This window comes from Gavia stellata, chromosome 1 (assembly GCF_030936135.1).
Source record: "Gavia stellata isolate bGavSte3 chromosome 1, bGavSte3.hap2, whole genome shotgun sequence".
NCBI lineage: Eukaryota > Metazoa > Chordata > Aves > Gaviiformes > Gaviidae > Gavia > Gavia stellata.
The window spans coordinates 72,380,921-72,407,436 of record NC_082594.1 but is presented as its reverse complement, the minus strand read 5'-3'; the positions used below and the strand labels follow the sequence as shown (position 1 = coordinate 72,407,436).

General features: G+C 40.1%; 1 protein-coding gene across 1 annotated transcript; it reads right to left on the bottom strand.

The window, feature by feature from the left end:
* Positions 1-25,560, bottom strand: TSGA10 (testis specific 10). The gene is given in 14 exon segments (XM_059815341.1): positions 1-25; positions 1,209-1,343; positions 5,080-5,190; positions 5,497-5,699; positions 8,552-8,761; positions 10,853-11,038; positions 11,605-11,715; positions 13,794-13,962; positions 14,191-14,246; positions 15,471-15,625; positions 20,205-20,274; positions 20,995-21,204; positions 24,831-25,009; positions 25,485-25,560. Coding segments are annotated over 14 exon segments (1,896 nt in total).
* Between the last annotated feature and the right edge of the window lie 956 nt (positions 25,561-26,516).

Below are 26,516 nucleotides of genomic sequence, written 5' to 3'. Positions count from 1 at the left end.
CTAATTAGAAAGGAATGCTATCACCCTGAAAAGGGGGTGATACAAATAGAAAAAGTTCCATAATCGTCAGTATCAGTGTGGTGACTACTATTATTACTACTACCCTCTTTTCTTTATACGGTATCAAAAATAGAAGAAAGTGTTATGGTAATTAAAAGTAAATTAAACCGTTCCAAATGACACAATGCTTATTTCAACAAATTTAAGAGCTACGCTGTACTCAGAACTGCGTCTACTCCTCCTTAGTCTATCAGGGGAATGAAGACTCCCTGTACTTGCTATCAAGGACTGGCAATAGCTACCAAATCACAGCCTTGAACAGCTATGTTTTCCAACTAAGGGCACCAGAACCAGCTCACTGACCCGAGGAAACTTGTCTCGTATTCTTAGGACCTATGTATTTAGGGGAGTCTTTGGTAACAAAGATTAATGAAGTGCCAACTGTAATAATCTGTTACCAAAGTACTAACAAAATTCATCTTGGAAGTACATAACCATCTCAAAAGCAGAAATTATTTCCTGCAAGTCATGAATTGAGTATTTTTCCCCCTCAACGGGCAATTTTTTTTTAACGCATACTGCCATCAATCTACCAAAGAAGTGTGATGCAACAAGCATGCAGCTACCAAATATGAAACTAAGCTGAGACTGAAACTGACAGGGGAGTAGCCGCATATTGTGGAGGCTCCATTTCACTGATTGTTAAAAGGAAAGCTGGGCTTGCTCCTCCTCAGGGTTACAAGCATTTGAAGACTTTTAGAATGCATTTATGCTTCTTGTAAAAAATGCACATATATAGAGTAAATACTATTCTGAAAGACATATAGAACTATAGATGAAGAAAGGCTGGATAATCAAGAGCTTTTATGTAGGAAAGATGAAAATATTTACATCTACACCTGCACAAAATGGTGGCAAGTCAAGTAGAGATTTTCTGTAGCAATATTTCTATTACCGTTTTAAGAATTTATGACTATAGCATCCCAGGGCAAGTAGTTGCTATTAACCATATAGTTTTGATACAGCTGAATAAAACAAAATAAAAGGAGTATCATCAAAAGATTGTGGTTCTGAATCTTGTAACTTTTCTTGGAGCAATGTAATTCCATGGAATTCAGTCAATATTTCAACAAGATATATCAGAGTTCATTCTTTTATTATTCCCCCCCCATCGGTGTTTGGAACGTAAATGTTGTTGAACCACTTACCCTTCCAGGGACCAGTCCAGAGACCAACCAGGAGATTCGTGATGGGAATGTTTAAGTGATGATGTTCTTAATGTAGAGCTTAACAGATAAGAGATTGTACGATTCTGGCATCGAAGCTCCTGTACAGCATGTTCCCTAAATAAAAATTATTTTACCGTGAGACTAAGCACTTTTCAAAAATCAAAATGATCTCATAGCCATTTTCATATTTTTTTTTCTATTTAAGATAGTCAGCTTTTTGATTTTATTTTAAAAGGACATGTGGTGTTCATCATATACTTCTCTGAAAGACTCTCTCGGTATTACTCTCTTACTCAGATTTAGTTCTACATATGCAGTGTCTCTATTTTCCCTAAAAGACAGAAGCTAGCCATGGTTGCTGCAGGTTAAACTCTAAAAATTGTAAAAAACTCCATGGAGGAAGAGCCCAATTTTAAGGTTATTCACAAGTCTGCAACATAAGGACAATCACTAAAATCAGCAATGACATTAAAGTAAGAAGAGTGTTGCTTGCAGTATTCTTGTGCTGTTTTTGAGTTGGCAAGGCCAGTGGACTAGAGTCGACCTGAAGTGCCCTGAAACTGATGGATATTTAAGAGATGCTGGACTCCTGCATCTGAGTGTAGGGGGAGGAAGTATGTGGGATTGGATAATACACTGGAAAATTTTGGAGGTACATACTTATCTGGGATCCTGGTTTGAGGCTGCCAAATGTTTATGTAAGTAGAATCTAGTCTGGGTTGGATTGGGAAACCACTAGGAAGGGTGGCTACAACTACCTCTGAGTTTCAGTGCGTAACTCCAGTAAAACCTGGTCAATGTTTCATTATAAATGAATGGGTGTACTGGGAGGATAGCACTGACCCAGGCTGGAAAAAAGGACTCCAAGTTGTCCAGAACCTTGCAAATGAAGGTATAACCAGGACTGCCTCTGTGGTATTGAACTGAAACTGACCCCAGTGTGACTTAGCCATTACCACAGACCTACCTATGGAGCGAACCACTGAAGCAGATCACCAAAACCTGCAGGAGAGGGATCAGATCCAGCACCAGCTCATGGATCTGAATTTACAGGCAAGAAAAGGGCTTGCTCTAGCAGCAGGAGGCTAGTGAGACGGTAATAGTCTTCCACCTAGCTACCAACATCCCACAACCTTACACCTAGGGAGGTGTCATATGCGCTGTAAAGACTACGGAACCAGACTTAACTACATTGACTGCTAGTCTTACTAGTATTATTGCTTTTAAGGGCTTTACTATGCACATGCTGGACTGTCTTTAATGGTCAAGATGGTGCTGGCAACAGTGGGAAGTCAGAGCTGCTTGCACCTCTCACAGGTAACACCACACTGTAGAATACGACGTTTGGGTATGAATGTAGCAAAACTGTGACTAATGAGAAAAAGTAATTATGGGCAAGTTTTTTATTTGGGAGGAGACTGGGGCAGAGAAAGGGAGGTACAAGGGCAGCAAAAAAGAAGGTCAAGAAACAGAAAAGGATAAAAAGATACGCAAGTCATGCGAGTGGGGCTGTCCAGGAGTACCTGACAGTCAGTCCCTGTGCTTGCTCACCACAGCCAGAACAGGAAAATAAATCAAACCTGTTGTTTCCACATGAGTCCAAACTGCTTCTGCAGTCAGGAGGATGGGAGGGATGGGGAGGTGCTTTTCCTGACTGGTAAAGAAAAACACAGACAGATGGATTAAGCCTCCTGGTATCACTCTGTTAGTGCTCATTCAAGGCCTGACAATGTTGGCACTTCCACCTCCTAATTTCAGGCATTACTTTATTCTGCACCAAGGCAGTAAATCAATACGACTAACTAAGTCAGTGTTAGAACAAGGGTATATATCTACCCACTTCCTTAAACTAACAACAAAACCCCCCAGTCAGTACTCACATCTGCTGCTTCCATTATATACTATCATGACACTGACTTTAATGATAGTATTTTTCCTCTCCAGCTAATTTCCTGGTTTTCACTTGCCAGTACCAGAAAAATAGATTGGCTGTAATAAGCCAGCTTGGAGCTTTAATCCCTTTCCCTGCAAGAAAGAGAGATAGATACCTGCTCTTGTAAAGCATGACTTTCTGAGGAAAAACAGAAAAGATATAGAATTCTTGTAACCTTTGTGGGACATTGAAGGGACACTGTTTTGATTTTATGAAAAAGCAAAAATAAAAAGAAAAAAACTCTAGCCTTTCAAAGACAGCTAAATCTAATGTCAGCCTCAGATTTTTATATGAAAATATTTCAGTCTTTGCTATCTAAGATTTCTGCATACTGTTTTTGCAACTGACTTAGACTGCATAATAGAACCTAGATTTGTTCTTTCCAAAACAATTCAGGTCATTGTTGAAGATTGTAATTGAAGTAGAAGAGAGATTCTCTTCAAGAACGAAAACTGGCGATCTTTGCCTCAGCATAGGCTCACTCTAATATTTGTTTTGCTAACCAATTGTAAACTAAGTGTTGATATTATTGCAACTATATAAGCAACCACGTGAGTAACAAATTATCCTTAACTAGGAGAAGAGATTAAGTATGGAGGCTGAATCAGCTTTCTGCCAATGAACACTTCAAGAAGTGCCTATCAGGGAGCACCCATACACCATGAGATGGATGCACTCACATAGGGGGAGTAGAGAAACAACAGTCTGAAGAAGAGAAGAGTTTCTTTTAAAACAAAGGTACTCCTGTATTAGCATAAAGTCTGGCTCATTCCATGCAGCTGAAGAAACACAAATGATGCTACCTTTTAAACCCAAAAGTTTTGCAGTTTTTGCCATGACTTCAGGGTGAAGAAGAATCCAATTTGAAATTGAAACATACACTGAGACATTTAAGAAATCAATCTTTAAAATACCTAACCTCAGGTGTAGAGACGCCCCCTGCAAAACCCTCATCCTTACTTATGAGAGAACAGAGTATCAACAAAGTAATTTACTGATTCTCAAACCTGTGCTATAATCACATCGCCCTGTTTCTTTTAGCCATCTCTTTTACGTACCCAAAATAATGCCCGACACTGTAATATTTTATCCTTAATCATCCATGAAACAGAGAAGTACTGTTGTTTCACAGATAAGAAAACTATTTAAGACACCGAGACTATGTAGATAAACTAACTCCTGAAGCAAGCCAGGGACAGCTGTCTGGTACTGTGGCCAAATCACATGAAACAGCTTGTACGTATTGTTAAACTCTCTTCCTTGCTCCCCCCTCCCCCCCCCCAAAAAAAAAAAAAAAAGAAAAATTTACTTTGGCCATACTGCCATTTGGGAACCATCCCTAGCACCTTTTGTGCCCCACACAGTATCTGGGAGAAGGCGGGTTGGTATGGGCTAAAATCATCCCAGAGTGTGTGCTAACAGTTAACTGTATGGACAAGTATACAGTTGTGTGGATCTCTCGAGTCAATGCTCTGACCTGGTTTACTTCACTAGTACAGGCATAGCCAAAAGGTAGCCATTCTTATCACAGAACTAGTAGTCTATAAATCACTTGTCTAGCCAACCAGTCACCTAGACTCTCACTGTAGATCAAGACAAGCATCACTATAAATAAGTGAAGACAGACAAGCATCTTCAGGAAAGTGATCCATCCCATCCTAAAACGGGCAATTCTAGAGGGCAGTTTATCTCACTGTCTCATTCCATTGGCTATAAAGGGAACCTAGACAACTAATTTAGACAGTATGTTTAACAGCTACACAGACTGATAGTGACATGGATGGCCTCCAAACACACAGGAGATGTACAGCAGAGCAAAACCAAACATTGCTGTTTATCCTACTGATTAGTCTAAGTCTTATATTGCATTTCACACCAATTAGATGCAGGAAGTGCAATACAAAAACATATACTTGCCTTTCAAAGAGCTCAGTCCCCAGCTGTCTTTTGGTGATACCCAGTTCTGACTTTAGCTGAGCTGCTCTATTTCCGAGCTGAGTAAAATCTCGACTCTGCACAGAACATACACTTTATTTAGATAGCAACTATAATCCGCTAAGCATGTTACCAAATACAATTATCCAAAATTAAAAGGGCAGATATACCATGCAATTGAGTTTAAGAACAGTTTTTGCAGTAAAATGTAACACGACACAGAAAAGTCTATTAGGGTATAGCTGAGGAATCACAAGCAGGTTTTTGGCATCTTCTGCTGTTAAAGTAACCAAGATACATTGGCCATTTAAAAATGCAGCTAGCTATAAAACCATCTGTGTGTATATACACTTGGGAAGAATGAAAAAACCTGCAATATTCTCATGGTCATTTACTCACAGTTTATTTTCTGCTAAAGAAAGCTGTTCCTTGAGATACTGAATTTCAGAGTCTTTTTCTTGCTTTGCTATGTGTGACTGAAATTCTTTCTCACGACTGGACATAAGCAAAGATTCCAGGTTTTTCATAGATGCTGTTTCATTTCCCGGTTGTTTTCTCAGCAGCTCTATTTCAGAATGGGATGACTGACACTTGCTCTGCAGCTAAACAAAGATTTTAAAGTTTTGTCTGTCTATTATGGTAACCTTTTTTAAAAAAAAAGAAAAAAAGATGAAAAGAAAAAAGGAAGTCTGGGATCAATGACCAAAATTCACTCTCACTGTAAGGTGGATGATTAGTGTTATATTTGCCCTCAGTCAAAATCCAGATTTATAAATTCACCCAATGTTTATAACAGAATATAAACGCACTTGATAGAAATGGCAAAATGCTATGAAATATACGGATCAATGGATACAGACTGTAGACAGAATCACAGAATCACAGAATCACTACGGTTGGAAAAGACCTGTAAGATCAAGTCCAACCATAAAAAAAAAAAACAAAACCACACCCAAAAAACACCAACCACCCACAAACCACAAAACACACCACAACCCACACCAAAAACAACCCACCCACACCACACAGCACCATGCCCATCAAGCCACATCCCACAATGCCACATCCACACGCTCCTTGAATACCTCCAGGGAGGGTGACTCCACTACCTCCCTGGGCAGCCTGTTCCAGTGTTTCACCACCCTCTCAGTAAAGAATTTTTTCCTAATATCCAGTCTGAATCTCCCCTGGCACAACTTGAGGCCATTTCCTCTTGTCCTGTCACTAGTCACTTGGGAGAAGAGACCAACACCCACCTCTCTGCAAACCCCTTTCAGGTAACTGTAGAGAGCGATGAGGTCTCCCCTCAGCCTCCTCTTCTCCAGGCTGAACAACCCCAGTTCCCTCAGCCGCTCCTCATAAGACTTGTGTTCCATGAGGAATCATTAAAGAAGAGGAGGGAAGTTCTACATTTTGTTGAGGCAAGAAACTGCTGATTAACCATTTGCATGCAATGACACGTGCTATAACAAACCAATACCTGCATCTCCACCAGAGTGAGATGACACTTACTTTACTTTGAGAAGCATCAAGAATAAATTTTTTGGGAAAGGGAAAACAAATAAAATCCAAAATGAGATTAAGCATCTATATATCACAGGCGAACCTAAAAAAGAATAATACCCATAAAACCTAGTATGTTCCACTGGAAAGGGAACAATGGACATACCTGGGACATAACTATGCAAAAAGAAAGAAAAAAAATCCCAGAGACGGTGAGTCAGGAAAATCTGTATTGAGTCAGCTACAGAGACACAGAAAACTGTTTTAATCTTAGTGTAAGTAAGCTAGATACTATTTTTCCTTCATCTTTTCATGTATGCATTTTAGTATGTCTAACTGAGTCTAACTGGGGTACTGCAAACACTTTTATCTATATTTTACACAAAGCTAGTTTACATTAAGCACAATAATGCACACACAAAGGTCATAGTAAATCTATGAACTGAAACATCTTAACAAACACGCCACCTCTCCAGCATATTCTTCAGAATTTTCAGAGGATAGCCATTTGTGTGTTCAAACCAGGAAGATACTGACTCAGGTCGTAGGCCAACTGGGAAAAAACAACAAAAACAAAACCAAAAGAAAGAAAACCAAAATAACAAAGAAAAAAAAAAAGAAGCATTTTTCACTTTCCAAAGCAAAACTCAAATGATTTGGTTTTACCAGACTAAACTAAAAGGTATCTTCAGTCTGAACAATTTTCTACGAACTGTCAATCAAAAATCTAGATCCTTTGCCTATAAACAGTTTTGATATTCTACTTTTATATTTCGGAACAAAAGAATACTGAAAACTGTAGCAGCATAAGTTATAGGAAAATAAACAGTATTAGAAACACTGAAAGAACAATATTATTCAGCATCAGGTTTAATTTCCACTTCTGAATATACATATGCTTCAATCTAGTAATGCAGATTTCTGCACTGGAATACCGTGTAAAATAAGAGCCCTATCTGAAGGTCATACATGGCTGATGAAAGACTATTGGTTGAAAGGTATGAAAAAATTAGTGAAAATTTCCCAACTTCAGATTTTCTCCAACTCTTCCAGCTGCATTTATGCATTTTTCTCTCCTGAAACTATTGCTGCTGTCCATAGTCCTAGCAAGCCCCTTCACTGACAATCTCACAAAAGGATCCAGGAAAGCTTAGTCATGTTAGATGTCATGAAAGCTTCAGACAAACATCATATGCTGGAACTCTTCCCTATTGAAAGCATTGTAGAGGATTCCACAAGCATACAAAAGACATCATGCACATTTGGCTGGAACAAATAACCAGCTGTCAAACAGCAGCTTTACCCATGGCGTATGAAAAAGGCATAAAAGTCAGAATGCTGGAAGCCTGTAAAGAACAAGAAATTATCTTAGCTGGAGCAGAGAATGGACAGGACAGTGATAGAATAATACTGAAAATATCTGAATAATCTGAGTATGCATGAACAATTTTTCTGAGTTTATCCAAGCTGAGTTTTAAAAAATTTGCCTATCAAACGTGAATTTTGTAGTTTGTGTAAAAATCAAGGTCAACAGAAATTGATTTTCAAGGGAAATTAAGGAGAGATTATTAAAGAGATATTGATGCTTCCTAAAACAGTCAAGCATCCACCTAAAGTCCATGTCAAGTTTCTTTGCTAATAAACTACTCCAGCTATTCTGCTTACTTAGTGACTAGATGTAAAATCCAAGACATCTTTCAAGAAAACAACCAGTAATTTTAAGTCCTGACTTTTGAGTATTCATAGTAAAACCCTGCAAAGCAGTGAGCTTTTCAAATAGTATACAGTATCCACCCTCTGAGGAGTAAGACCCTGAGGAATGCCACAATAAACATTCAAAAAATTGGAACACTAATCACTAATTTCTTTGATCATTCTAGATCCCAAAGTAGATTTAGATCCCTTAAGTATAACATTAACATAAACTTTTTTTTTAATATATTTCACATACCCTTTCTACTTTCTCTGCTGTGTAAGTTAACTGCTGATTTAATCATTCTTTGACTGCATCTAGTTTAATGCAAAGTTCTTGTGTAGAGGTGAGATTTGCAAGTATAGAGACTGTCTCCCAATGTATGCTTTGAAGCTCTCCTTCCATTTTCACAAGCGACTTGCTTAAGGCAGAAATCTGAAACTTGTATGCTGCTTCTGTTGTTAAATGCTACAGTAATGCGGTATCAGATAATCAAAACTCTACTGCAAAGAAAATTTAAAACTGCTTCCAAAATCCTACAAAAATATCTCTATGTAATTGTGGTGAATTTTAGAGGCAGCAGTCATTTATTCTGGAATAAACTTCAAAGTTATTCCTTTAAATAACTCCCTTATATAAAAAGTAGAAGAGAAGAGTTCTTGCTTCTGACAGCGCAATCAGCTACTGACATTTTAAACTCTATTCCTAAAATTCTACTCCTTCTACAGAGCTAATAAGGTTCAAAATTCTGCCATGGGCCCCATTCCTTTTTCAGATTAGACCCTCTTATTTGAGCAATAAAATGTATTCTTGCATGCAGATGACCAGTGAATGCTGAGACAGTCAGTCATATTTATACTGCTGTCAGATGCAAACTCAGGCATGACTAAGAGATGACAGAAGTCACACTAAAGAGAAGTCTACAAGACAGCAGCAGCAGTTGTGACTAAAGGGGTTCAGAATTTTCTGTATTTTAAATTAACATAGCCTAGATTTTTCCCTTTTGAAAAATGCCTGTACTTTGCCCTGTGATACCTGATTTGTATTTCTGGTCACTTTTAACTACTTCATTTTCAGTAGGTGGCAGAATGAGTCTGGGAGGTTGTTGACAAAAGCAGAGGGAGAGGTGTGGCTTCCTTGAAGGACTTCTTAGGAATGAGACTAAAAGAGATGACTGTAGGTGGAGGACATCGCGTTAATTCTAGCTCTGTCTTGCCTAAAAAAAGCACAAGGAACACAGGGCAGTGCTAAGCATGTTAAGATTTTTGAATAAAAACTTCTGTGTTTTAGATATGTGCCTTACATATAACTGCTATGAACATGATATCCATCTGGAATTCTGACTCAATTTGTTGACACCATTTTTATGAAGAGGCCTGTTTATCGCGATACTTAATAGCAGGCATGGGGGAAGGAATTGGAAGGATGAAATCCCTACCCGTTGAGGCTGGCTAGACAAACTACGACCATGTACCAGTTTTATTACATTCAAAAAAATGTCAAAATCTGCCACACAATCTTCCTGTGCTGTTTTGCTGTTACGTTCTCATCCATTTCCTGAACAACGTCAGCTCAGTTCCTCCTGAGTATCTAACGTGCACAGGTAATCCTCAGTAGCCTATGCGATATTCAGGAAGCAGAGATGTTCTGCAACAAGAATGGTAACAACCCAATGTGGGAGATTTTCTGGTAAGAAATGGACATCCTGTGAACACTCCAAGCACTGAAAATCTGTACTTAACTTGTATGTAGGCCTCTGTACTCAAAGGTTATGAGCGGACAACGATATGGGCTGAAAGGTTACATTCGGGCAGCATGAATGCTGTGTGAGAAAAGGGAAGAAAGCATGATAAAGACAGAACTTCAGCCAGGATATAGGCGGGAGCCACGTTCGCATGGACAGCTAGCTTTAATCAATGGTAGAATACTTAGAGTCGCGTGTTTACTTGCTGAAAACCAATCATAATGCCGACGGCACATGTAACGCGATAACAGAGTGTATATTAACTGAGCTATCTGCGCAATAAAGTGGCATCAACCTGATCATATTGATCGTCGTGTGGTTGTCTGTGACTTCCGTGCCAACAACCCAAAACCAGAAGATAGTTTATATGTTTGTAACTTATTTTCAAAGCCATGCTGTGCATGTCCCTTTAAGTTCTTCAGATTTTCAGGTGGGAAGAGGATCCATGGGACACCTAAAGCAGTGAAGGTTGAAAAGCTGAAAGCAAGAAAAGCAGGGACAGGAACCTAACAGGTAACAAAGCTCTAGGTATGTTTCAGGTATGCTGTGGAGTTGTGTGTGACATTATGCCTTCAGTCATTCCAAACATGAGAGCATTTTATAACTTTTTTTCCTTGAAATAGGCTATTATTTTTTAAGATTTTTTTTTTCCAAGTGTGACTAGTGGAATTCTAGTCATGTTATTAAATAATCTCAAACCCCATACAGTTCATTGTAGCAAGTATGTCTAAAATATGAGAAGTGGCATTAAGCACAATTCTAAACAGCTACAGGCTTAAAAAATGGAAACTATGGAAAGAACAATTTCAACTTACTTGCTCCATCTCTGTTTCAAGGGACTCCATTTTCTCTTTCAACCTGCGATTCTCAGACTCTGCACTAATCAGTGCCTGTCTAACAGAGCTACAATCTGCTTCTGCTTGATGGGATTTTGCTTCCCAGCTTTCTCCTTGTTCACGGGCTTTGTGGCAATTCTCTAAAAGCTTGTAGTTCTCTCTTTCCTAACACATAAAACTTGTTTAATAATTTACAGTAAGCATCACAAAATAGGGATATCTATACATCTGCAAGTATGATATGGTATTGGATGTTCTCTTTCCATTGAAAACTTTGCCATTCAGCCAAAACATTAAGAGACTTCTCAGGAACCAGTGTTTTGTTCAAGATGGCTGCATTTTAATGCTCAGAAGACGTCTGTTAAAAATGGTTAAATTCACATTACAAATATGAGGTATAGAAATATATTGCAGAATTTTTTTTTTTTTTTACTATTAATCCTATATGGTAATAAAGACAAAAGAGTCCCAAGTCTCTGTATTATTAACTGTCTGAATTCTTAAGTTTAATAAACACACACACATATATATATAAAAACACAGTGAAATATACTTCCTTACTTTTGTACACCAAAAACAGCTAAGAAAATGTGTTCAAACTATTAAAAACATGTTAGTAGAATGCAAATAAGTTTCAGCTAGGAAGCAAATTCTTCTATGGAAATATGGTTAAAATTTCATTTTTAGTTAAAACAACAGCTGTTATTAAGAGGTTTAATCCATGTACTCACTTTAGACCTCAGTACACCCTTCAGTCTGACAATATCTGTGTTTGAATCCTGGGCTTTCAACTTCATATCATCAAGCTCATTCTGGTACTTTGCTAGTTTTTTATATAGTACCTATGAAGAAAGATTTGTTTCATAAGATTAAAGTGTACTGTTTGTACCTTTACAAAAAAAATAGAATTAGTGTGTATCTAGTGTCTATGGCTTTATTAGCCAGTTATTTAAAGGCTATATAAAATCTAAACCATGTATATTTCTATAAATACAATTTTGTATCTGTAAAAAATATTTACCTTCTTTAACATACAAATAATGCTAAATCTTCTTAACAGGAAGAAAAATGTCAATAAAAGAATATAGCAGTTAAGAAGACGACAGATGTTTTATTTAGCAGCTAGGTGGTCATAACAAAATAGCCTGCCCCATTTAAGGAGCAGGGCTCAGAGTCAGTTCCCTCTTTTTTACACGTTACAGTCTCTTAAAAGCCCACATCTGAAAAAGCAGAAAACAGCTAAAAATGGAATTAACTAAGTGGTTATCTCCTAATCAGGAGAAATAAAGCCACAAGTATTGGGAGAATGCACACAGTTCTGGCAACTATTGCTTGAGAAACAGAACAGTGAAGAAAAAGACCTGCAGAAAGGCTGTCTTGAACTGCCCTGTTTGGAAACCCTTCCTTACAAAATTACTATGACAACACTCAGTTGCAAGAACTGGGGCAGGGGGGGAAGTAGGCTATGGAAAACTCCTGTTCCTATTGTGAAAAAGGCTGTGAATTGCTGAGAAGGGCTTACTGGAAAAGTTCACAGAACCTAACTGAAGAAAAGGGAATACTACTTTAAATACCACCTAAGTTAATGGAAGAACCATTACATATTATAGAGGCAAGCCCATTAAAAAGTAGCTGATCCTGTGAGGCTAAGACTTTTTGTTTCTAACTGCTTCTATAAGCATCCAGGCATTGTAAAGGAAGCCATGGAGCTCGGGAGGCTTTGTTTTGCACCAGCTGACCTCATCAGTATGAACTGTGATTCTGAGAGAAGGTAGAAAATACTGATTCCCTAGAGTAACCTCTTTCAGCAATTCATGTTTCTAGTGACACTCACCAGCTACCTTTGGTGGTTAAAGCTACCAGGACCTCGACTTTTCTAGCATACTCAAAGAGGGCGCTAAAGATCAATGTGTTTGAGAGGAGAGTTATTTATCGTCTCACCTAATTTTTGCAGGGCAGAATTAGGCACCTGATCTGAACTAGTTAGCTACGCTTCCTCTATAATGAAGGGAGAGAGACAGGTAAAATGAATCACTTTAAAAACTGGGATGGGATGAATCTCCTTCTGGATGACTTTTCTTCACTTAAAAGGGAGTCTTAATAACAAAATTTTTAAACTGGGTAGCACTTCTAGAGGAAGAGAAAGCCAGGTGAGCAGAAAGAATTTTAAAGACAAAGATATCCTACGCAGTAGAATAAGTGCAGAGAAGAAAAAGCAAGTATCAGAAAACCTAAACAAAGGCAAGAGGTTGAACAAAAAGAAGAAAAACCAGAACATTACACAATGATGAACCATTACAGGTATTAAGCTTAATTTCTGGCTGCTTGGAAAACACATTGATGCATGAACATTGTGTGTACATGAGTACTTAAACTTCAGTTTAAGTACTGTAACTACTTTCATTAGTGACTACACAAAGATAAATAACACAGTAGATAATATAATGTTGTATTACAACCAAATATTTCCAGCATCTTTTATCCAAAAGCCACTTTAAAGGAACTTAAATACAATACTATTAATAGTTTTGAATCTTATTGAAGTGTGTACTGTGTTAAATTATTAGCAAGTAAATTTCATAAGCTTTTAAGTACTCTAGGCCAGTCACAGCACAGTATAAGAAATACTCATTGCCTCCTTTATAGTACTTTTCCATAGAAGCAATAACTTCCACAGCATTTTTACATGAAGATCAGAAAAAAACATTAATTAGCTGTTCCTGAAGATAAACATCCAAACCATTACATAAGAATAGCTACTCCTCTTCATAAAAGTGAGCTGAGCAATAAGGGAAAAATCAGAGTTTGAAAAATGAGCTTAAATCTAGTTTGCTGATTTACTTCAGATGAGGGCCCACCAATTCCATGCATTAGTTGAAAAATACACAATTTTCCTTCTTAGTCAAGGGTACAAATATACCTGATTTTCTTGCTCAATATTAGAAAGATGCTCTTGTAACCTGTTACTCTCCTGAGCTAATGATTCTCTGTTCTTGTTAGTCTGTGCAAGTTCTTTGTTGGTTTCTTGTAGCTGTTGATGCAAACTGGTGATATCTTTCTCGCAGATACAGAGTGCTTCAGCAGATTTTCTATGCAGGAAATAATAGATACTTGAGGTATGACAATACTGCCCAACGTAATACAAATGATAGCTTTTCCAGTGGTTAAATTTGCAAGTCATGAAACAAAGCTGTAACATTTTAATATTTAATAGAGTAAAAAAATATTTATACATTAGCACACCCTGTGATTCAATTTTTGAGTTAATGTTATAAATTAGTCAAAATTTGATAATGATCTTGACATTTCATCCTTACTTTGTGGAATGCTCCAACTCAGAAATCAGAATCTTGAAATCTGAAATTATTTTCTCCTTGAAAAGAAATATAAAATTAAAATAAACCTCTCACCACTCCTCAGTATAAATAGAAAAAAAATTAAATAAGATTATTTATATTCTCCTTTTATTCAGATAGCTGATTAATTTAACTAGTCAATGCAAAATGCATTGTGGTTTTCCATGTTTCCTCATGTACTGTTTAGAGCTGAAAATTCTGATAATCTAATTTGGCAAAAAAAAGAACAAATATTATTATCTTCTCCAGAATATAACAATTTTAATTACATTTTTTAATCCTTTGTGATTCTAAAGGAAGCATTTAGATCACACTCCCAAAACTAAATAATGTCTTCTGCCTATTAGATATGTTATCACAGCTTTACTACAATGAATAAACTACCAGAGTCTGGTAGTTTGTAATTGATAAAACAAGAAATCCATCACAAAGTATATCACTTTACTCCCTTGTCTTTGGATACAGATATTAAAAGAAGCATAGATAGGCTAAGGAAATGTCTTCCACTGGAGACACAAGCGAGATGAGAGACAGCCACCTCTTCTCTAAAATGGACAGCATTTTACAATTTACAGTTTTAAAAATGCAAAGTCAGTGCTAATGGCAAGATAATTTTAGCCTGTTCTGCAATATCTCTTCTTTAATATTTTGTTGAAAATTAATGCAAATTCTTGAGTTAACAATCACAACAGTTAAAAAATACCTTATTTAGTTTATCGTAAATCAATATCCAGGTGACTTAAGCTGGAGTGAAAAATAATATTTCAGAAATAAGAACTAAGCGGCTTCATCATACAGTTTGAAATCACATTGTGCAATATACCTTAAGGTGAAAAGAATATAATTCAGATGCTTCTACAATGACAAGAAAGGCAGTATTATTTGGCACCTTGCATCTTTAACATCAGTGGACCCCAAGGTAGAATTTAGGCTAAACTTTATGATAAATGAAATATTTTATTGGCTAATTTACTCTTCTCCACTTTAGGGAAGTACTTAAAAGTCTCCTCTCTTGATAAGTATAAACACTACAAAACATCAAACATAAGATGCTCCACATTGCTCAAACCTACTGCTGTTAAAGTCAACATGAATTTTATTGTTGTCTTGAAGCTGGAGCAGAACTAGGTCAGCACTGAGCGCTGTTGCAGATACCAATATATGACAGATGTGATGACCCAAGAGATCCTTTCCCTATTTACCTTTTGTGACTATGTGACTATTTACATGTTAGAACATACTTTAATTGCCAGGCTTTCCTCAAAAGTAGAAATCTTCTCTCTTCCTTCTTCCACACAGTCTTGCAAAGATGCCTTCTCTTTATCAAGTTGTGCAATTGTTTCTTTCAAAGCACAGATCTCCTTTTGTTGTACAAGACTTTGTCTTGAAAAGTTATCTGGACACAATCAGAAAGGTGTCCTTTTTATTAATTCCACCCGTTTGAAATAAAAATTCTTTTGATACACTTCTAAAGCATAAAAGAACATGGCAAAAGCTCCCCTTCAAGAAAACACTGAAGCATGTACCTTTTCAAAACATATAAATAATCTGACTGATATTTATAGAACTGCATTCTTCCTTAGATCAAGGTCTTAAATTACTTGGCTCAAAACAAATCTATCTTTAAACAGCAAATGTTTAGATCATTAAAAATAACTTTCTCGGGTATTATAACAATAAAGGCTAAAACAGAATTACAATAGACAGAAGCAATATGTAGACTACAGCATGCAATGACTGATGAAGAAAAAGAGATTGATATCCTGATATTATGCAGTTTTTTATGAAATAATTTTTTTATTTAAATTAACTTTATGTAAGAGTAATACAATTATAAGATTCAACACCACTTAAAAATTGCAAAGATAATAACGAAAAAAGCAATCTACTCATTACAAAATCAAATCCTAAAACATATCTCTCCCTATCTTCATTCAGCTAGTAAGTTGTTACACACTACATTTACCTTTAAATGGTCAGAGAATCAGTCCTTATATGATCTACATACATTGTATTCACAGAGGAGAAACACAGAAACCCTTCTTACAGGGAACCTTACATCTCATAGAACCCATGCAGGCTGCAAATTACTCTTTAAATATCAGTGTAATTTGGCTTATTAAATGATACTTATTAACCACTTCCAGGAGATAAAACATCCAAAGTAAAATGATCTGTAGCTCAGTCTTTCAGGGACATCATAGCATATATTCACATTCTGTTTTTCCCATAGAATCGTTCCCTATTTCAAAACACAAGATGAAAGGCGCTCAAATTTCCACCTCGTGTTTTTGGATGCATGGCTCTGGAACCTGCTAAGACAGTGTTCAAACCTGGGTCTAAAGAATATTCTGATGGAGCAGCTAATCCTGAAAACCATTTCCAGGCACATTAAGGACAAGAAAATCATCAGTAGTAGTCATCATGGCTTCACCCAAGGGAAGTCATGCTTGACCAATTTGACAAACTTTTATGATGAAATGACTGGCCTGGTAGATGAGGGGAGAGCAGTGGATGTTGTCTACCTTGAGTTCAGTAAGGCCTCTGACACTCCCATAAGATATTCATAGATGAGCTGTTGACATGTGAGCTGGATGAGCAGACAGTGAGGTGGATTGCAAAGTGAATGGCCAGGCCCAGAGGGTGATGATCAGTGGCACAAAGTCTAGTCAGAGGCCGGTAACTAGTGGTGTGCCCCTGGGGCTAATACCACGTCCAAGCCTGTTTTACATCTTCATTGATGATCTGGATGATGGGGCAGAGTGTTCCGCCAGGAGTTTTCCTGATGACACAAAACTGGGAGGAGTGGCTGATACACCAGAGGGTCGTGCTGCCATCCAGAGGGACCTTGACAGGCTGGAGAAATGGGCTGACAGGAACCTCATGAAGTTCAATAAAGAGAAGTGCAAAGTCCTGCACCTGGGGACAAACAACCCCATGCACCAGTACATACTGGGGACCACCCAGCTGGAAAGCAGCTTGGCAGGAAAGCTGGGGGTCCTGGTGAATGGCATGCTGAACATGAGCCACCAATGTGCCCTTGCTGCATTAGGGGAAGTATTGCCAGCTGGTCAAGGGAGGTTTCCCTCTACTTGGCTCTGATGAGACACATCTGGAGTGCTGGGTCTAGTTCTGGTCTCCCCAGTACAAAAGAGACATGGACATACTGGACAAGGTCCAACGAAGGGCCATGAAGATGACTGAGGGACTGGAGTATCTCTTCTATGAGGAAAAGCTAAGAAAGCTGGGACTGTTCAGCCTGGAGAAGAGAAGGCTCAAGGGGGGAATCTTATAAATGTACATAAATACCTGAAGGGAGAGTGCAAAGAGGACAGAGCCAGGCTCTTTTCAGTGGTTCCCACTGACAGGACAAGAGGCAGTGGGCACAAACGTAGATCCAGGAGGTTCCCTCTGAACATCAAGAAACACTTTTTTTACTATGAGGGTGACTGAGCACTGGAAAGGGTTGCCCAGGGAAGTTACGGAGTCTCCTTCCTTGGAGATATTCAAAAGACATCTAGACACAGTCCTGGGCAACCGGCTCTAGGTGGCCCTGCTTGAGGAGGGAGGTTGGACAAGATGACCTTCAGAAGTGCCTTCTAACCTCAACCATTCTGTGATTCTACGCAAGGGTGTGTTATCAGCATTTTACAGAGAAGCAATGGAGGCACAAAGATCAATTGAAAATGCTATCTGATTATTTCGGATGCCCAAACTGTGACCTAAATTTCCAGGATAGAAAATATTAAGTGTTCAAAAAAAGCAACCATGGATGGCTGCCACAGCTGTGAGTGCTCAACATTTCTCAAAATTAATAACAGTTAGGTCGTGCAGAGAGGGAATTAGGAAGGCAAAAGCCCAGCTAGAGCTCAATCTGGCCACAGTCATAAGGGATAACAAAAAATGTTTTTACAAATACATTAACAAGAAAAAGAGAGCCAAGGAGAATCTCCATCCTTACTGGATGCGGGAGGGAACATTGTCACCAAAGATGAGGAAAAGGCTGAGGTACTTAATGCCTTCTTTGCCTCAGTTTTTAACAGCCACACCAGGTATCCTCAGGGTATTCAGCTCCCTGAGCTGGAAGACAAGGATGGAGAGCAAAATAAACTCCCCATAATCCAGGAGGAAGAAGTTAACAACCTGCTATACCACCTGGACACTTACAAGTCTATGGGGCCTGATGGCATCCACCCAAGGGTACTGAGGGAGCTGGTGGAGGAGCTTGCCAAGCCACTCGCCATCATTTATCAACAGTCCTGGTTAACAGGGGAGGTCCCGGACGACTGGAGGCTTGCCAACGTGACGCCCATCTACAAGAAGGGCCGGAAAGAGGATTCGCGGAATTACAGGCCTGTCAGCCTGACCTCGGTGCTGGGGAAGATGATGGACAGGTTCATCTTGAGGGTGCTCACAGGACACGTGCAGGACAACCAAGGGATCAGGCCCAGCCAGCACGGGTTCATGAAAGGCAGGTCCTGCTTGACCAACCTGATCTCCTTCTATGACCAGGTGACCCACCCTGTGGATGAGGGAAAGGCTGTGGATGTTGTCGACCTGGACTTTAGTAAAGCCTTTGACACTATCTGCCACAGTATTCTCCTGGAGAAGCTGGCGGCTCGTGGCTTAGACAGGTGCAGTCTTTGCTGGGTAAAAAAACTGGCTGGACAGCCGAGCCCAGAGAGTTGTGGTGAACGGAGTTAAATCCAGTTGGCGGCCGGTCACAAGCAGAGTCCCCCAGGGCTCAGTTTTGGGGCCGGTCTTGTTTAATATCTTTATCGATGATCTGGATGAGAGGATAGAATGCACCCTCAGCAAGTTTGCAGATGACACCAAGTTGGGAGGGAGTGTTGAACTGCTCGAGGGTAGGAAGGCTCTGCAGAGGGATCTGGACAGGCTGGATCGATGGGCCGTGGCCAATTGTATGCGGTTCAACAAGGCCAAGTGCCGGGTCCTGCACTTGGGTCACAACAACCCCATGCAACGCTACAGGCTTGGGGACGAGTGGCTGGAAAGCTGCCCTGCAGAAAAGGACCTGGGGGTGTGGATTGACAGGCGGCTGAAGATGAGCCAGCAGTGTGCCCAGGTGGCCAAGAAGGCCAACAGCATCCTGGCCTGTATCAGAAATAGTGTGGCCAGCAGGACCAGGGAAGTGATCGTGCCCCTGTACTCGGCGCTGGTGAGGCCGCACCTCGAATCCTGTGTTCAGTTTTGGGCCCCTCACTACAAGAAAGACATTGAGGTGCTGGAGCGTGTCCAGAGAAGGGCGACGAAGCTGGTGAGGGGTCTGGAGCACAAGTCTGATGAGGAGCGGCTGAGGGAACTGGGGTTGTTTAGCCCGGAGAAGAGGAGACTCAGGGGAGACCTTATCGCCCTCTACAACTACCTGAAAGGGGTTTGCAGAGAGGTGGGTGCTGGTCTCTTCTTCCAAGTGACAGGAAAAGAGGAAATGGCCTCACGTTGCACCAGGGGAGGTTTATGTTGGATATTGGGAAAAATTCCTTCACTGAAAGGGTTGTCAGACATCGGAACGGGCTGCCCAGGGAGGTGGTGGAGTCACCATCCCTGGAGGTGGACTTAGCAGTGTTAGGTTAACAGCTGTAGTTGATGATCTTAAAGGTCTTCTCCAACCTAAAAGATTCTATGATTCTAAAAATTTTAAAGAAAAAATGTAACTTCTTTCTGTTTTGCAAGTGATTTACAAGGTATTCAAAACAGTTATATGCAATTTTGTAAAAACAATTATTAAGATTCTCAAAAGCAAAATCATTACAGGATACTTGCAAAACAGAAACAGATTCCCACCCATCTAGAGACAGAGAACTACAAATGAAAACAGGTAATGTTTATCCATTCTATAACTTGTCTGTTATCAGTGAAAACAAAGCAAGTGAAATTCACTTGTACAAGTATTAATTTCATGTGGAAATGACCTGATTTCATAGCCACATATACATTAAGGATACATGTTTAACTCTCAGATTTTAGTGTTTTCACCATGTGTTCCAGCTTCTTTATCTTGTTCTGCTGGTGTTGAATTTGAATCTACCACAAAAAAATTGTGAGCAAGAGATGCATTCATTGTTTATAATAATTAGTGCAAAATCAGCATTTTAGCTCAACTGTTCTAGTCCAAAGGAGCATTGTGTACATGTTTTCTAGTTTGACTAGGCTAAAAACATACTATTTAGTAACAATAAACTTAATCTAGAAGGGAATCAGTTAAAAGTTTTATCTTCAGATGCAGTCCAGGATTAGGAAAAACAGTAACAGCTGAGTTACTCTCAGGTGAGTCAATGAAAAAGGAAGCATGGGATACCTTTTCCCAGAACTGTCTTACTGAGAAACTTTTGAAAACAGGGACAGTTTGACTATACCTATGCGCTAAAGAAATAAGTATGTAGTTACACTAATCGCAAACAAAGAATATGCTTTCTCCCATCTGACCACTACTACTAAATCACATAACTGCATCTGCATAGAATGCAATTTTCTATTATCCTGTGAAATCAAAACAGATTTCACTGAAATTACATTCTTTCCAACTGCAAGCGTGATTTTAATCCTTGAACCATTCTACACTTGAAAAATACCACAGGGGCCAGAACCTGCTCCTCCTTCATCCCAGCAAATATACTTCAAAGCAGAGATGAAAGCTAGAAATTCAGCCCAAAAGGTAAAAAACCCCCACAAAACAGGTCCCCATAATATTAGCAAACAACATTAAAATATCACTGCACAATATTAATTCTAATAAGTAGATACCTTTGCTTCCTCCAGCTCCTTATCAGCAGTATTGAATAGCAATGCTTTTTCCAGCTGCTCAGATAGTTTGCCAATTACAGCAAGTTGTTTACACAGACGACCGTTTTTACAGGTGAATCTATCCACTTGACTTTCCACCACTTGCTTCTTATCAAGCAGTTGTGTGACATGCTGCCTTAGCTCATAGGTTATCTTCTTCAGATCTTCAGTCTATGAGGACAAGGAGGAAGAGAGTATTTTACTTTATCTTCAAGGATTTGCAGGGAGTATTTCATAATAAGAAGTAATTTATGCTTAACAAAAAAAAAATCAGTACGCATTATTCACAAATTAAGAATATGCACACTACTAGCACCATTTTGAACAGATTCATTTTGAAGGGTTCTGGACAATAGAGACTCTGATCCTTAATGTTTATGCTAAAAACTAGCTCAAGCTGGGCTGACACTACAGTTATTCTCCCACAGTACTATGAGAGGAAATGTCTCTCCAGGACTGGTCTTAAGCTTCCAACAGTTACTCACTACGATTCTGTTAGACCTTAGGAATGCCCTTCAATCATCCTCTTTGAGTGGGGCCCATATCCTTCACACATACTTCACAAAGGCCAGCAGAAATGTAGCAGATCAATTACTAATATTAATCTTATATTGATGAATTCATAATTTCCCTGAAACAATGTTGTCTTTTTAGAAAAATATTATATGGCCTTTTTGTAAGAAACCAGAAGCTGCCAACTATTTTGACACTATCAACTTATTGTAACATCTCAGCCTGAAGAAGCATTACTGTCTCATACAGCTTTTCAATTTTCTGAGTTCTCAGATTTCTAAAATCCCAGCCTAATCAAGATATGGATACAGTGTGATGCAGAAACTCCATTGCTTGCACAGGCTGATCCTGTAATGCACGAGTAATCAGTATCGATGAATACTGAATTCTGTGAGGTTCACTTGATTCTAATAGTCAGAGAGTTTTCTTCAGGTACTACTAGCAGTGCACAAAAATACATTTTGAATTATTTAGGAAGACCTGAAAAATACTTTGTGACTAGTAGCTTTCGGAGTGGGCTCTGTCCTGTGACATTCTGTAGTAGTTAATTTTGCCACTTCTTCTGTTCAATGGGTATACAAATGTATTAGGAGAGTCAGTGAAAAATTAATGAATTCATTTTCATTGTCATTTTATTTTTATGTTTTCATCAAGCCTGATCCAGCTAATGCTACTGAATTAATAACAAAGCACAGTTATAAACCTGAAAACATGATAATTATGGATTGGTTGGATGGAAAAGTAGGTTTTTTAAAAAAAAAAAAAACCTACACCACAGAAAGCATCCACAAAGGGCAGTAGAGACAGCATCTGTACATCTGTGTTTTGGGATTCCCCCACTTTTATTAAGTTACAAAATTTGGGGAGAATACAGCTCTGCTATTACTGAAGGAAGTTCAAAATGATGCCTGCTTTACATGGTAGGAAGAGGAGTGCTAATGAAGGCCAGGGAGACTAAATCCTACTCTGCATCTGAGTATACAAACAATACTTAAAATGACGAAATTGAAGTCTGAGTCCATCTACAGTCTCAAGCCTTAAGTAACTGACTACACCAAAAGTGGTTTTGTTGCTCCATACAGCCAACCTGTATCATATCTTAGAGGTCCTTTCCAACCTAAATGATTCTATGAGTCTATGATTTTCCCCCCTCATCTTCTTTTGGATAACCAAGAAAGTTATGGCAAGCACTCAGAGATTCCATATTTAGACTACAAAATTAAGGGTTCTTAATGGAAAATACCATTTTAGCAATTTACTCTGCTTTATACAGATGGGAATTATAATTTTAGCGCCTTCACTATTTACAATTGTGCTCACAATGCTATATGATGAAAGTGGTCTGTAAGCAGACAAAATTACCGATCACTTAAGGCTTTATAGACCAAAAAACCAATACCACACTATCAAAAAATACTCATAGCCATAAAAAAAAAAATCATAAAGTAAAAACAACCTTCGCTCCTGTCATGTGATTGCATTCTGTTCTATCTCATGACAGCTTGTTCCAGCAATATAAACTGGGGAGGAGAATGCTATCATTTAACTTCCTAGGCACAAAAGGATGCAGAAAAGCATCTTTTTGTATTTCAGCTATATCAAAATATGATGATAATAAGAATAATGATAATAAGACATGGACATAACTTATGAATTCTCTCTATCTGTCAGCATCCTCTCAAATATAGAGCAAGGCCAGAAACATTTGTAAGCGTTCAAATTCTGTTCAATTCAGCTGAACATAGGGATATGGAGCTAGTTATCATCAACTCACAGTACTGCGGCTTACATTTCCTTACAAATCCACAAACGCTTTGAAATATAAGAAGGAAGAAAAAGATGGAGTGTTGTCTGGCAGCTTTCTCAGAATAACTATGATAAAGTAGGGTCGCTGGCACGAGCCCCTCAGCGAAAGACGAATGAGCCACAGCGAGGCAAGGCAAGTGGCAAGCACAGCAGTGCCTCACAGCGCTATTCAACACCTGACAGTCTGCTCCTGTGGGAAGTAACCCACAGGTCTAACAACAGAATATGAATATTCAGTTACCTGCCAGCAGGAAGTTATCACCACCAGCATGACCACAACAGTTTCTCTCCATGCACAGATTCAAGAGTTTCAAGGAAATTTAGGGAAGGTGGTTCATGGAGTTATCTCCCTACCACGTTCAACTTCACCTGAGTCAAATCTCTGCCACCAGCTATCAGTCTGACCATCAGCCTCAAGGTGTTTTTAAGCACCAATATAAGCAATAGCTTTGTTTAGGAGTAAGCTGACTTAATTTTCGGTATCTACAAAGGGGCATTTCTAGAAGGTGATTCCCATGATCTATTTTAGGCATTCATCCAAAAATTAATCATGCCCTAGGAGTACCTCTGACAATAAACACAGCCTAAACATCTCTATTACAGTCATCATCACTGTTGACACGTCAAAATAGATGAGGTGAATCCCATCCTAATGTTCGGTTCTCTCCGAAAGAGGCCCTCACAACTTTCTCCAGTTATATGCATTGCCCTAGTCTTTCCAGAGAGGGAAGAGAACAGATCAGAGTAATTTGCAAGCTGTCAGTACCTTCAGTACCTCACTGAGCATTAAGGACTCAAATTTACAGATAGAACACATAGTATTTGCTCACTCACAATACTACTTTTACTCAACTTGCGAAAGAGAACTTTTTGAAAGACGTGATAATATTTATATTTCCTAAAATAACCATTACTTATGCTTACCATAAAGTGGTAAGATTTAACTACCGCTGTTGACGCATTTCACCACCACCCCTCTGAACTGCGATAATGCAAGCCCCTTGCAACTGGGATAAACTTCGCACTAAGACCACTCTAAGCTTCCCGCAGTGCTGAAGACACTTGCAGCAGGCCTCGCAGCAAGACCAGAAGAATTCAGAGTTAGCAAACTTTTCGGACTGATTAAGTCTCCAAAACTGCTTTCGAGTTCCAGGCATTTCAGCGACTAACTTAAGATGCTCCTTTCCTCCTCGCCCTCCACACTGTACACAGCACCAGTACCTGAAACGCCCGCACACGCTGCGCCGCCGCCCTGCGCGCCCCTCGCCCCCGGCCGCTCGGCGCACAGCCGCGCCGCCCCGACCCCCCGGGCTGACAGGGCAGCCGAGCGGGGCGCCGAGGCGAGTGCCGCCGGCCTCTACCTTAGGGCGACTCTCCGCTCTCCCCTCCCGGCGCCCTGGGGAGCGCCGGGCGCTCACGGCGGCTGCTCGGGCCCGGTGAGGCGCCCGCGGCTGCCGCTGCCCGCCCCGCGCACTCACCCGCCGCCGGGCCCGCCGTCCGCCCCGGCCTGAGGGGCAGCTCTCCGCGCGCGCCCTTCGCCCCCGCCCCTCCGGCCAGCGGGGGGGCGCCACGCCCCAACGGCTGCCTCCCGCCGCGTTCCCGTGGCGCCGGGCAACGGCCGGCGGGCTGCCGCGCGCTCCCCACCGCCCTTCGCAGCCTGCCGAGCGGGGCTGGGGGAGGCAGGACTCGGCGGCGGACGGCGGGAGGGGAAGGCCGTGCGCTGCCGTTTGCCTGTCCGGGGCGCGCCGCCACGTCTCTGAAGGCTATCTCCTCAGCGCTGGGGACAGCCCGCGGGCCTCGGCGCCAGCAGGCAGCATCTCCTCGCCTCCCCGCGGCCGCGGTGGGGCGAAGCTCTCCACAGCGGGAGCACGGCTAAGGCGGGAGGTGGTTCCTCCTCTTCCAGGTGGCTGAGTGAAAGCCTTGGCTAGTCTGCGTGGCTGTGAAGAGCCGTAGAAACCCCGACTCCAGCTCTCCCCCTGAAGAAAAAGCTATCCGTAACCATGACATTCGCACAACGTTGCCCTTCCCCCGAGGCCGTCCCGTTTCCTTGGGCTGGGAGTCCTGCAGGACAGAAGGCACGCAGCTGCGGTGGACGTACCAACTTCTGGCACAGTACCAGCACAAGAGCTTACCTAAGTAGCTCTGTGTAGCAAGCGTGCAGTCTTCTGCACTTTTATTCTCTCTAATCTTGCTTTCAAAGATGATCATAATACCTATTGTCCTTACAGGCGTGTACGACTGAAATGCCAAAGGCAAAACCAAATGAGAAGTTTGAAATAAGCCTAAAAAATCATTAAAAAACCTGAATCAGAGGCCAAAAACTTAAGAACATATGCACTGTAAAATCTTGTACAAAATTACTAGTAAAACTCTTTTCCCATTAATTCTGATAGAAATATTTATGAGCACTGTCTTCATAGAAATGTTAATTATTTCTCTCCCTACTTTTTTCATCTTGGGATGTTTTTGAGTAACTCTTATCTATCAAAATTAAACTTTCAGATATCAGGCTTATGACTTATGGCATAGTTCCTCAATAAACATTACTAGAGTCAAGGAAAGGTGCTCCTATTTCTTTTTGGTTTTAAATACAAACGAATATTGAGTGACTGGTTGCTGCTATATCTTTTTAAATGGCTTTTTTGGTGGTGGGGAGCTAAGCCAAGCCTCTCCTCGAGTGACATAATGTTCTCTCCAGACCTTGACAGGTAAAAAGATGAATTCCTCAAATAATAGTTCAATTCTTCATAGTCATTTGGGGATGGAGACAGGAGGTGGCTGAATATCACAGGTTGGCATACTCTGAAACGTGCAATAATACCACCAATAATATTCCACCAACAAAACCATGCGAGAGAAATTATTTATTATGTTTTATTATCCCCCAAAATAGGAATTCTTATTTACAGCACCTCTAGCTGCACATCTCTTCTTGGAATAGCACAGGCAGGGATGAGAAGACTGTCGCCTTTGAAGAAAGTGATGTGAAAAGGGTAAGGAGGCCATGTGAATCCCGCAGCTCCCACTGCCTGCTCATGTCTGGCACGGATATAAACAGTCTTTGAAAGAGGCTGCTTTAGGTAGGCCCAAAGTCAAGCTGAGAAACCAGAGAAAATGTACTCTTCTCCCCTGTTAGACATTACCACAGATTTTATATTCTGGTT